This window comes from Marmota marmota, unplaced genomic scaffold (genome assembly GCF_001458135.2).
Source record: "Marmota marmota marmota unplaced genomic scaffold, marMar, whole genome shotgun sequence".
Taxonomy (NCBI): domain Eukaryota; kingdom Metazoa; phylum Chordata; class Mammalia; order Rodentia; family Sciuridae; genus Marmota; species Marmota marmota.
Window position 1 is genome coordinate 12641029 of NW_026000164.1, and position 13531 is coordinate 12654559.

At 36.6% G+C, this 13531-nt stretch overlaps 2 protein-coding genes across 8 annotated transcripts in view; one reads left to right on the top strand and one right to left on the bottom strand.

Annotated features, from left to right (window-relative positions):
- Nucleotides 1-6434, top strand: part of Svopl (SVOP like) — a 53818-nt gene extending 47384 nt beyond the window's left edge. For 5 of the 6 annotated variants that reach the window (XM_015493894.2, XM_048786866.1, XM_048786868.1 and 2 more), the window contains one exon: nucleotides 2915-3160. In XM_015493894.2, coding sequence (XP_015349380.2) covers nucleotides 2915-3097 — 183 coding nt within the window. In that variant the 3' untranslated portion in view covers nucleotides 3098-3160. Of the gene's footprint in view, nucleotides 1-2914; nucleotides 3161-5283 lie in introns of those variants that run through there. The other variant, XM_048786867.1, reaches the window with a different exon arrangement.
- A 4391-nt stretch (nucleotides 6435-10825) lies between these two features.
- The window catches only part of Trim24 (tripartite motif containing 24), a 102706-nt gene continuing 100000 nt past the window's right edge, over nucleotides 10826-13531 (bottom strand). For both annotated transcript variants that reach the window (XM_015493789.2, XM_015493790.2), the window contains exon 20: nucleotides 10826-12849. In XM_015493789.2, coding sequence (XP_015349275.1) covers nucleotides 12640-12849 — 210 coding nt within the window. In that variant the 3' untranslated portion in view covers nucleotides 10826-12639. The remainder of the gene's footprint in view (nucleotides 12850-13531) is intronic.

The window sequence follows — 13531 nt, forward strand, 5'->3', positions numbered from 1 at the left end:
TTCTGTAACAGATGACAGTTTTCTATTTTTAATATCTTTGGGAACCTCTGTATTGTTTTTCAGGCAGGATGCACCAATCTACATTCCCAAAAAGAAGGGTTTCCTTTCTCTGTCCTCACCAATACTACTTGTATTTGATATTAGCCATCCTAAATAGTGGTGAAACATCCCTGTGGCTTTGTTTTGCATTTCCCTGATGATCAGTGAGCACCCCTGTATACACCTCTTGGAAAATGTCTATTTAAGTCTATAAACACATTCACATACCACCATCCCTACTCCTCTTCCTCATCACCAGAAAGATAGTAAGCTTTTAAGCCTTTTTCAATCTGGTAGACAATAAATTATATCTTATCTCTATTTGCATTTGTTCATTATTAGTAAGGTTGAACATCTTTCACTTAATATCCATATATATTTTTTAAAAAACTTGCTTGTGTGATTTGCTATTTTTCTATAGAGTGGACATTTTGGTGTACTAGATATTTGTCTGCCCTTTGATTTTATTATCAAAATATTTACCAGTTTTCTCTTATGGTGTGTTTTGTGTCATGCTTAAATGGTCTTTGTTGCTCATTCTTCCAAAGTTTCTGAGAATATTTATAAAACACTGAAAGCTCAACAACTTTCAATGTTTCATCTAAAACATTAAGTTCTTTGATATAGTCACAACTAATTTATGCATAGGCCTGAGGTAAGGATCTAACTTTCAAAACAATGGGTTGTTCTCAGGCCATTAATCATCCTTTCTTGGGGGCCGCCTCTTAGGTGACTTAATATGCCTGATACAGTGAAACCAGATTTCCATAGATTCTTGGATGTCTTGTGATTCATTGCTTTATTGATCTATTCTGGCACCAACACTATACTGCTAATGATTGCAATTTTATGTTTAATGCCTCTTAGGCTAATAATCTCCCAGGCTTCCCTACACCCATGGGTTTCAGGTTTCTTGATTTGTCTTACATATTTTTTTCTTTGTTAATTTCAGAATCTCTTCCCCACCCCCCAATTTATTCTGACAGGATTTTGTTAAAATTATAGAAAAATTTTGAGTTATATTTTTACAAGACTCCCTCTAAGAACTAAAGATTTATGTACTTATAATTTTCATGTTTCTTACATATTCCTTGGTATGTTTATTCCTGAATATTTTGTTCATGTTAATTGTGTTCTACAAATTAAATGTTATTTCTATTCCATTCCATTAAACATATTGAGGATTGAACCCTGGGGTGCTCTACCACTGAGCTACATCCCCAGCCCTTTGTATTTTGAGATAGGGTCTACCAAGTTGCCCAGGCTGGCCTTTAAAGATCAATCCTTCTGCCTTAGCTTCCCAAGTAGCTGAGAATACAGGCATGCACACCATGCCTGGTGCCCCATTTTTAAAATCAGATATTACTTAAGTTCTTGCTTTCAAATAATAGAAACTGACTTTGGTTAGGCAGAATTTATTGAATATCCAATAATAACTCTATATTGAGTTGTCAGAGTCTTTATGAAGCATAGCCCTATATCCCTCTGGGGAAGCCAAAAAGACTAGGCAGTTCCTCACTGATGCTGGCTGAAAAAAACAGTTGTATGACCTGAACTCAACCCATCAGGGTCTTATACTTTAGAATTCATTCTGGTTGTGGTAAAAATTTTGGCATCCAATATTACAAGTGGCAACAATGACACTATAGCAGGTAGTAGGGCAGTATCTAGATACATGCCCTATCATGGCAGGATTTGGTCACGTTTTAGACTTGCCTGGCATCTCTTGGTTTGTATTCTTTTACTTCTAGCAGCATACACAAAACACAAACTCCTTTGGGGAAAGCTAAATTTAGAAAATAAAATCAGAGGCCAGTATCTATCATTTGCTATGTCAATTCCAAATGAGGTTAATACCATGGGCTCTGTTTGCCTAAGTAGAATTATTTACTGTTTGGAAGCAGCAGGCCTACTACATACAACATTTGGGTTCCCAAACTGGGTATCTTAAGGGATTCTAGTAACACAAGGCGACTTGTCAGAGATGTGTATGTGACTTAGGACAATAGTTACTGATACTTGTCACAATATAGACTCATCTGTAAAGAGAGGTTGGACTAGACCAGCTAGTTTCTAGGTCTTTGAAAATTGCAGTCTTTTCACTCTAAAGAGACTTGCTTTTTCTTAATTACTTCCCTTAAAATTTAGCTGACAACTATCAAGTACTTGGCTATTTGCCACTGTTGAACAGAGTCCTGGAGAAATTGCAGTATGCTCTCATACTCAGTTGAGCAGAGATTTATTCTTACTGTGGAAATATGGACACAAATAGCAAGTTATGCTTGTTATGTGATGCATTATGAATGCAGGCAAGATGCACTAGTAATCTTTTCAGAGACTCAGATTACATCTTCTGAAATACTTTGTTTCATCCTGTTGGAATGAAGTGGGGAGCTAGGCATAGCGGCATACACCTATAATACCAGTGACTTGGGAGGATCTCAACTTTGAGGCCAGTCTCAGCAAATTGGTGAGACCCTGCCTCAAAACAAAAAGGATTGAGACGTAGCACAGTGGTCAAGCACCCCTGGGTCAAATCCCCAGTGCCCTCGACCCTACCAAAAAATCTGAAGGGGGAAATTGAACATTTTGGTAGCAAAGGTATAGCATGAAGTAAGGTCAGAAGTTAACTTGAATTGGTATGAAAGGAGGTAGAAGAGCAGGCAGATGTCTTGTCTTCCACACACAGTGATATTTTCTCTAGGATGCCTGACAGGTGGGTGCAAAGAGACGTCTAAGCTGGCCAGTGCATATTTAATTACTAGTCATACAAAAATGCTCACACCAGCTTGGCATCAGAGATGCATGACTTATCCTTATTTTACCTATGATGTTGTAAAGTTAGGGATAATGAGCTTTCTCTTGTGACTTGCAGGTTCTTATGAGTGCATCATTCCTGGGAGCCCTGTGTCTCTTCTCATCTGTCTGTGTTGTATGTGCCATTTCTGCATTCACTCTTCCCATTGAGACCAAGGGACGAGCCCTGCAGGTAAGTGATACTGGTCTTCTCAGTTGCCATGTTTTGAACTTGGTATGTGGGTCTCCTTCTTTGAAGTAGGTATGGCTTATTGTAAAACAATATTTAGGCCAGGTGTAGAGGCATATGCCTGTAATCCCCTCCACTGACTTAGGATCCTCCTGCCTCAGCCTCCTAAGTTTAATGCCAGTCTCAAAATAAATAATAAAAGGGCTGGGGATGTACCTCAGTGGTATAGCACATATGGTTTCAATCCTCAGCACCAACACACAAAAAGTTTAGAATCCAGTAGAAAAACTGAGTCTTTAGTCTTTCTCACATACAGTTTTGAGCAGCACTGAAGTCCAAGTAACAAATAATTCACTTAAAACCTTTTTCTCTAAAAGCTGTAGTTTGATTATCAGAGACCAAGATGAGTGACAGTTGTTGAGGCTGCAACATTCTACCTTTCCCACTTTTCTGTGTGGATTGAAGCATTGCTGCAGAACTAAAGGTGGCCAGAGGAGCTGGCCCCCGGGATTACATGCTCCTTACACATTGGTCCAGCCTCCTTCTCCCTTGTACCTGTGGTTAGAGTGAAGCCAAAAACTTTAGTGCAGCACCAGTTGCCATCACTACCAACAACCAGCAGACACTGCTCAAATGAAAAAGGGATGCCCTAAAATACAAGGCAGGCTGCAGGAGAGATGGTCTTCCTAGCCCTCATGCTGATCTCAAAAGTCCACGTGGTAGTTCTTATGTTTTCTTGCCTTAAAGCTTGTTGCTCCTGTTGCTGGTATGCAAGGTTATGTGTGTGGGGGGAAGGGGGAGAATAGTTGGGGTTACTGGTTGACACTGAGCTGCTGCCTCTGAGACTGTAGCATGAGGCTCTTGCTGCTGAATGTGATTTGCTCCCTCTCTCCTGTCCTATTCAAAATATTCTGAAGAGGGAAAAAAAGAGTTAAGCTGTAGAAAAGGTTTATATTCTTGGTGCAAAAAAAGTGCTTTTGTCTGAGTAGAGCCAAGAAAGGCACCATTGAATACAGAAACACAGGCTTATACCAGTCTTGAAGTCTTCCCCCAGCTCAAGGTAATATGCCTTTTAATCACTGATTAGGTGACCTATCATATAATCATGAACTTAGGGTTTAGGTTCCTTCCTTGGAATGATGACCCATCACTGAATGCCCAAAATCAGACTGAATTAGATGACTCATATGCCTCCTTTTAATGGTAAATAAGAGGATTATCACATCCTTTACATAATGAGTAAACAAGGAAGTTGAGTAACGTGTGTAAAGGAACACACTAGTATTTAACTGAGGCTAGAAAGTACAGTGTTAATCTTGTGCTATTTTTCCATTCCTTTCCAATTATTCATGTAGTGTTTTATATAAATATGAAACCTAGTTTACCATTTATTTTGCCTAATGGATTTTCAGTTCAAGTCATATCCATCTACAAAACACTAGTTCATTTTCTGTTGACTTGGACTTGTTTTTAGTACTGTGGTGAAATAATTTTGCAGCTGTTTACAACTTTTTAATATTATTTTCTTAGAATTTTAACATGGCAATTCAATACATGTTTGAGCACAAAGCCCTATCTGTGGGCAAATCCTGTGTGCACACATACCCACACCCCTTAGTGTTCTGAGCATTTACCATATAAAGTTTCTAGAAATGTTTACAAGAATATGCCAAAATTTTTAACTTCCTTTCAACACATACAGATAGCATCCCAGGAATTGACCGGATAAGCCAAACTAACTAGTTTAAAAGAACTAGATAGTTTGACTTATCCTAAGAAACCCACTTAAAAAAAACCCCAAAAAACAAAAAAAGATACTCCCCCCCTGCCCCCACACACAAAATGAGTGCAATGGTGCATGCCTGTAATCCCAGCTACAAGGCAAGATAGGAGGATTGCAAGTTTGAGATCAACCTGAACAACTAAGCAAAACTTGGTCTCAGAAAGAAAAGAAGAGCTTGGGATATAGCTCCATTAGAGTACCCTTGGGTATATTCCCCAGTGATACCCACACAAAGAACCCAGTAAACAAAACAAAAACAAAACAACACAATTTTTCTAAGTAATGTCTATATTGTACTAAAATAATTATAAAGCTAGTATTGCATTTCCAGGTACACAAAGGTAAATCCTGGATCTTAATTCCTTAGAAATTGTATTAAAGAGACTTCTATTATTAGTTTCCAGTGTTAGTTGAGTATGAATAGAATGCCTGTTAAAGTGTATTATTGATCTATTAAATCTTTTTTTCCCCCCAGCAAATTAAATGAGACCTGCAAATCTACATCTACCAGAGGAGCACAGTGTATTTTATCTTCACAGATCTGTGGCACATTTCTTAAAAACTTGGTTTGATTTCTGTATGCTAGTCAATAATAAACTGATTATGTATCTAAGAACATAAGGCACCCATGGGAATACAGCTGGCAACTGTATACTCATCTCCTCCTTGGGAGACAATATATAAAACTTTTACAAAATATACCTAAGATTGGAAAGTATATGAATGGGAGAGGTTAAAGGAAGATGTCTTTTCTTCCCTGATATCAAGAATACAAAATCTTAGAACACATATTTGGTATTTTCCCATACAGCACACAGGTTATAGCTAAAGTTGGACAAAATCTTGTACTTAAGAACTGGGCTGATATCATTAAATCTTTCAAAACCACTAGAATAGTCATCAAGTTCAAATTAATATTAGCATCAATTATGGCCTTCCTAGTGTATTCACAAAATATGCTTAAATTAGTGGCTTGTATATAATTACATGCCATCCCTATTTCTACTTATTTATTTTAATGGGGAGAATCTTTGATTCTCATAATACGATAATAAAAATCAAAGTATATATCCAGTTTTCCGACATATAATCAATTACTCACCTGCTTGTGGAGAGACTGATACACGTGAGACATCATAGTTTTGATGCCAGAATTAAAAACAGGTAGTCAGTGTAGATACATAAATCGGGCCAAGTTGAGAAAAACAGCAAACCGGTTTGGGTCCAAAAGGTTGAAGACTCTGCTGTGGGAGATTGAAATGTTAGTGTCCCAAATACCTGCCCAATACTGCCTTCCTAAAGAATTGTTAATAAAGCAACCCCTGAGCAGACAGGGAGCTGCTAATTAACTCACCTGGGCCCCCCTTCCTGCCCAGATCACTTCTCCCTGGCCCCTTCAGCCCACCTGTTTCCCATCTCTTGGCTTTCCTACCTGCATCTCCCAGTCACATATACAGGATGAAGGGAAGTGAACAAGGGAGAAGAACATAAAAGAACAAAGAAACTTTACATGTATAAAAGGGATGGGTCTTCCTCATCCCATGGATTCTAGTTTTTGGGTCCCCTTCTTCCTCAGGGAAGAAGTCTGTTCTATCCTTTAAATAAAGCTGCTTGTTTTCTACTCTATGCTTGCCTCGGGTGCTTCTCTCCTGTTACACTTCAGCATTCAGGGAAGCCCGATAACTGGAGGTATCAGTTTGGCACACCACATTCTTTTAGGACAGGCATGCTGCAGAAAGAACACCTAGTCTTTCACATTTACATTTTATATTTTATCAGTGTTCAGGCTTGTTGTAGAAGCCCACTGAAGTTGGGGAACCCAAGGCTGGCTTACCCCCATTTCATAATAGAAAAAAAAATCAGCTGTAATGGCAAGTATTGTGGCATTAGCAAACTACATTTATGAAAGATTTCCAACTCTCCTTAAAGAGTGAAAATGATTCCTATTTGAACAATAGCCATGAGTGGCTTAAAATCAATACATTGATTTGTCCCTTAGTATGCTTGGGGGATAGGTTCCTGGACCCTTTGAAGATGCCAAACTTCCCCAGATGCTCGAATCCTTGATTGGAATGGCAATTTGCATATAACCAATGTATGTGCTCCCATATGCTTTAACTATCTCTATAGATTAGCATTTATATTGCATTAGTAAGTCTGCATACATGTAGGACAGACTTTTTCCAATATTTTTGATCTGTAATTAGTCGAATTCTTGGATGCAGAATCCATGCTATGGTGGGCTATCTATATTTTAGGCTTTGTGAGTACCTGTGAACTCCATCACAAGTCTAAAATATTCTTAGCCTTCAGATTGTGGAAAAACGAAGCAGGGTATATGCTGAATTTGGCCAACAGGCAACCACTCATTTTAAGGTCTAGCTATTATAGAATTTTAGGTGAAATATATTTGTTGCAAACATGTCTTGGCTATACTTGTAGAGTTAAAAATTTAACTGAAAATCCCCAAGCTGAAGTTAGCAGCAATTTAAAACTAAAAGCAAAGGATGGCAGTGATCGAAAACCGGTCAAGCAATGACGAAGCTTATGCTCAAGTGTCTTCCTAAGGATTTCAGAACTCTCAGTATCTCTGAGGCTCTTTAGGCTTAAGGAAATTGTTATTAGCTCTATCTAAGCCCCAGGCTCCTAAGACAAAACCAAATTAGCCTATATAGAAAATTCTATTCACATAATTTTAATTGAATACCCAATTTAACAAATCCTTAAATCTTGTAAATTGCTTAATATTAGTTGTCATTAGAAATGGAAGTCAACAAATTTCAAGTCACTAACTTTACTTGTAAGGACTTTGATCATTTTACTTTATATAAATAGAAACCAAATATGAATCTGTTTTCGGGCTGGGGATGTGGTTCAAGCAGTAGCGTGCTCGCCTGGCATGCGCGGGGCGCTGGGTTCGATCCTCAGCACCACATAAAAATAAAATAAAGATGTTGTGTCCACCAAAAACTAAAAAATAAATATAAAAAAATATGAATCTGTTTTATATAGAGAAGAGAACCTGACTTCCTTTAAACTCTTTAAAGCATACTCTTTAATGGCAAAAACTCCTGTAATATGAATGCCAAATTCTTTATTTTGCACCTTTTGTATGTTGGGCTTTTAAAACATACTGTCATTAGTTAATGCCTAAAAAGATCAAATTAAGATAACCAGCATCACTGTCAAAGTCTGTTACCTGGAACACCCTCATTTTCTTTGGGGAAAGAAACTTCTCAGGTCAGTATATTCTCATTCCAAGGGTAAGAAGTGTGCTCTGCTGGTTGATCTGTTTATTCTGACCTTCCTCCCCAAACAACTGGGCTTTATCATTTGCAATGGAAGAACTCTAGACTGGATTTTCTACTTCAGTTGTCTTGGGTTAACAGTATGAGATTCGGGGGCAAGAAGTTCCTATTCCCCAGTTCGCTGACACAGAAGAATATGGTAAAACAGATTTCCTTCCATGCTGTAATTGAAAATGTGCTAAGATAGAATTGTGCTCATTTGTGACTACCAAGAAAGAACTTTTTGACAAAAATTGGGATTTTTTTTAAAAATTAGGATTTAAAAAAACTAATTTTAGGACTGGGGATATGCCTCATTGGCCTAGCATGCAAGAGGCCCTGGGTTGGATTCCCCAGCATCACACCACAGAATAGATAAAAACCTTAGAATCAAATAGAAGGTTGTTCCCACCAAAGTAATGGTATGTCACTAGTTGGCCATGTGCAGGTAAGTAGGTGGAGACTAATAAACATATATATCAAAGCCAATCTCTAAGTCACAGGACTGGAAATACTAGGGAGCTTTATCATAGCAGACAAACATCTGAAAAATAGGAATTGATATGCCAAATATCCCCTAGCCATAGTTAATTGTAACTCCTTAAGGAAACATTATTATTTCAAAACCAAGTCATAGCTTTTTCCCCCTTTCCCTTCCAGGTATAATTCAGTGATACAGCCTTGCTGGGTTCCAGCAAGGCTGTATCACTGAATTATACCCCTGGCCCTTTAAAAAATTATTTTGAGACAGGGTTTCTTTTAGTTACTGGTGCTGGACTCCAACTTGTGATCTAATCCTCCTGCCTTAGCTTTCAGAGTCACTGGGATTAAAGGTGTGTGCCACTAGGCCCAGCCATGGATATCAAAAGGCAGGACAAGTTCAGATTCGGCCTTGGCAACTTAGTGAGACCCTGTGTCAAAAAATAAAAGGGCTGAGGATGTAGTTCCAGTGATGGAACACCCCTAGATTCAATCCCTAACTGTTATAACATTCACTGTAAAAAATCCATCTGTCAATTTTTATAGTAAGATCAAAGCACCTGGTTCCCCCCTTTCCCCTCCAATAAAAACCAGAACCCAAATCCTAAGACTGCTTCCTCAAATGTCCTTCACAATAAGCAAAAACCTTTATGGAGAAGTCCGTGATAGCATAGGCTAATTCTCAGGAACATGAATTACCTACATGTGGATTATGACTCAGTAAATGCCCATCCAAGATGAAAGTACAATAAATGTTTGTAAAGCCATCAACTATTAATTTACATAGTAAAATATGTACATGGTTATTTGAGAGGAAGAGCTTGATAAGAAATCATATGGTTGAACTCAAGGTCATGTCCATAATTTTACTGGCCAGATAATTTGATTTCTCTCATTCATAATATGGATAAATAGAAACTGAGTATATCTTCAATTAAATCAAAAAACCTTTCATTCACATGCAACAACTTACTTTTGGGCTTCCCATCAATTTGGATGAGGTCTCAACAGCAGGAGTTTCCTCCTTTCAAATTATCTGACAAAGTTAGGTCAAATTTAGAAGTTTAAGCAGAGGACTTAGAAATGCAAATTCATAAACAGAGCAGTTGGCTATACTTACCCTTTTGATAGTGGAGTTAACTTTTTTGAAAACTTTCCTAAGCTATATGCTATTTTGTGTGGTAATAAACAGAGAGTCTATTCTTTAGCTTGGAAAACAAAGTACTACCATGGGAAGAGGGCAGTTCCTTTTCTTCCAACATGTTCCACTTTTCTATGCCCTGTTCAGAAAAGCAGAGCTTATTAATTAAAAGGACAAAAGACTTGCACTGCCAGATGCTGATGGAAAGATATATTCTGCCTTTAATATGGTTTATCTCAGTCCTTTATGTGCCTGTCATTGCTATGTAAGTAACAACTGTGTCCTTGGGTTTCCTTATAGCCAGAAAGATGAGAGCTTAGCACCTGGGAAAGCAACTGAGTTGGAACTCTTGAAGTCCCAGTTCCAACATGGTCTGTTCATTCATAACTGTGGATTAACCTGATCATATTCAGCAATGGGTGTTCTGCAGCTAGGCTACTGGGCTCCCAATTTAAATCCAGAGGGAAGTGTCCCAGAGTTTTTGGTAATATGTACACACCGGAGTACATAAGTTTAACACTGAACATTTTCGGGGGAGGGAGTGCTCTCAGAATGAATGTGGGGTAGACTGAGGCTTCTATTTTCTAACTTCTATTCGAATAGAATTTAAGAACTATTTAGTTGGGATTCACCTTATTTAACATAGACACTTGTTAAATAAGGTCACAGGACTTAAGAGACCACTTCAAAAGGGCTATTAGGAGAGAGAAACCAAGACATTTGCTTTTAATACAATTTATATTATTATGTATGATTACAGGAAAGATGGTTCTCATCTGCTTTTCATTCAGCAAAAGATGGTAACAGTGAAAAAGAAATACTGTTTTAAAAGGTTCATATGGCACTGAATATTATGACAGTCTGGGGTACATTAGTAGAAATTCTGGCTCAGATAAATTTAGGGAATTATATTTTTTCTCTCTTAAGCCCTACCTCTCTTAGTGATAATTCGTGAAACAATTTACCTGTATTGCTCTGTTTTAACTAAGGAGACATGTAAGACAAGTGTGGGAGAACAAACTACCAGAAGAGCAGTATTCTAAGATACCAATAATAAACGTGTTAGCAAAAAACTCTACAGTTGCTGGGCTAAAAATACTGGAGTAAAAACAGACAAAAAAGTCTATGTATTATCAAAATTTGTTCAGATACTCTTAGGAGAACAAATGTCAAATGCATATTCAAAATAACACAATAACAAACATCACCATATAGCACATATTTGGAAAAATGATTAAAACTTTTTAACAATACATTATTGATATATTATGGATAAGACCTAAGTCTATATGTAGAAAATGGGAAACTATTGCTAATAGCTATTTTCTCCTTATATTTTGTCTTTTAGCAATACCTGAAAACCCAATGAATTATCCACAGAATATTTTCAAATTGTCCATTTCAGAAAGTAATGTCATGTGGATAAAACCAAATGCTCTATGCTTAATTCATGGGAGGCAATATAACCAGAGAATTCAAGTTTTTCTGTCCTCCTAAAAAAAGAAACATTTCCTCCAGATGTTAATTGTAGTGTCTTATTTATAAAGGTTTACTTTGGCAAACTAAAAATATTCATGTGTGAGTATTTAGTCAAATGCTGGATTAGATTCTTTGACAGTTTATCTGGCTCTAAAAAAACACTGAACATGTAATGAATAAATGGATATTAAACTAGCTGGGCTGGCCTGTTAACAACATGCCTCTCCTTAGAAGATAGATCTTTTGTGTCTTGATCAGAATGAAAAAGAAATTCTTATTAAATCAGATCAAGGATAAAATTTGGGGCTCTGATTCTTAAAACAAACAAACAAACAAAAACAGTAAATAGATGCATCAAAAAAAATTTTTTTTTCATTTTAATTTCCTCCAAATACCTGCTCTCAAATCCTACAACACATTTTCATTATAAAGACCCAAGAAAACCATAACAACTAGTTCCTTTCAGGGGAACTTATTTTTAGGGTCCGAGAGGACATATGTTGAAGAAACCTCAAATCAAACATGGTGTGCCCAGCCATATTTTATATTTTGGATAGTTCCACTAAAAGCCATATTGAAAACAATGAGGATTGTTATGAAAGAATATCTACACATTAAAAAAAACAAACCAACCACATAGACACACAGCGAAACCAAACATGTGCACGCTTACTTCCTTTAGGGGAGGAGAAAGCTAAAGAAAATCTAGATCTAGAAATATAAATGGTCTTGAATACCTGCTATACCAAACACCTCTACAGGCAAGATAAAGACGAAAACAAAAACCAAACATTTGTTTTCCTGTTTTTTCTTTAATACAGTTGCCATCTTACAAGATATACCATTAGGTGCCTTTGTAATAGCATCTAATCTACCCTTTCATTGCACCAGTTGGCATCCTGGGAAAGAACTCCTTACCACTCATGTTTGGGGAGCATTGCTGTTAAGTACAATAAACCTAGCTCTTATGGTTGGGCCATAATCAATGAGCAGTGGCATTAATTTCTAAAAACAGATTAACGCACACATTCAAACCACATTAAAATTTTAACTTAAGAGTTCATACAAAGTCAATTTCCCTTCTATAGTAGCTATTGCTCCAGATTGTGGTTTTAAAATCCAAGGAGTGAGAAGAATGTCTCTTTATTTTATTGTTGATGCTTCTTACTTTCTTCCTTTTCTTCTACCATACTTTCTATCTCCCCTCCTTTCTTTCATTTTCTTTTTCCCATTCATTTCCTTCTTTTCTTTTTCCTTCTTTTTAAATAAGAGGTTAAAAGAAATGGGTTATTAAGGAAATCAAAGTCTAGTAAAACGTCTAAAACAGATCAGAGAGCTCACAAACTCTTCTTTGTATCGATGTTAAATTACTGAAAAAAAAAATTTTTTTTTTTTTTGAAAACAAACAAAAAATCTAAAAACAAGCATATGCCAATTGTGCTGTTTATTTAAGCAACTGGCGTTCCTCGATGCTTTTGAGGCGTTTCTTCCGGGGCTGTACAAAGTCATCATCTGAATCATCACTAAATTTATTATCTTCTGATTCATTCCTGAATTCTAGCTTAGGAAACCTTTTTTCTGGATAAAGGTTCTTTAGAAGTTCTTCAAAATAGCTTTCAAGTTTTATGCCAGCATTGGCTACTTCTGAGTCAGGCTGTTGGATAAAAATAAAAATATGAATTAAAAAATAAGACCTACTTTTTAGACAGTCAATAAATGTAATCTCTTATATTACAATTTTCTGTTCACCTTTGACTCTTGAGATTATGAATATAAATTAAGTGTTTTGGAAAATTTTATGTATAGCCATTAACAAAATACGTAGGAGTTGGGGGGCTGGAAAAAGTCTGGACGTTGGCTGAAAACTAAATAAAAGACTGACTTATCTAAATTGTCCAAAATGGAGGTAGTAATGGTAGGACTGGATTACTGAAGACAGATCAGTGAAATGCCATAAGCATAGGATCACAAAACAGGTATTTTTAGAACAAGTTAAAAAGAAATGTGGTACTATAGAATGAGTAACAAAAGGCCACAGGTTTCAAATGAACTGAGACCAGAAAAATTTAAACAAGAACTTTTTGGACATATTCTTAATATTTCAAGATAAACATCAAAAAGACTAAAGTCTAGAAGTATAATATTCCAAGAAAAAAAGATGGGATGACAAAGAATACTTTTCATTTTGAAGAATATTTTTAAATTGTCCTCAAGTTATCAGCTCTAATTTGCATCTGTACTCACCATGCAATAAACCTTTGAATATAAATTTGGACAATCTTTCTAACATATCTTAACAGACCTGCAACTTCAAAATTTATTCCAGTGCACACATT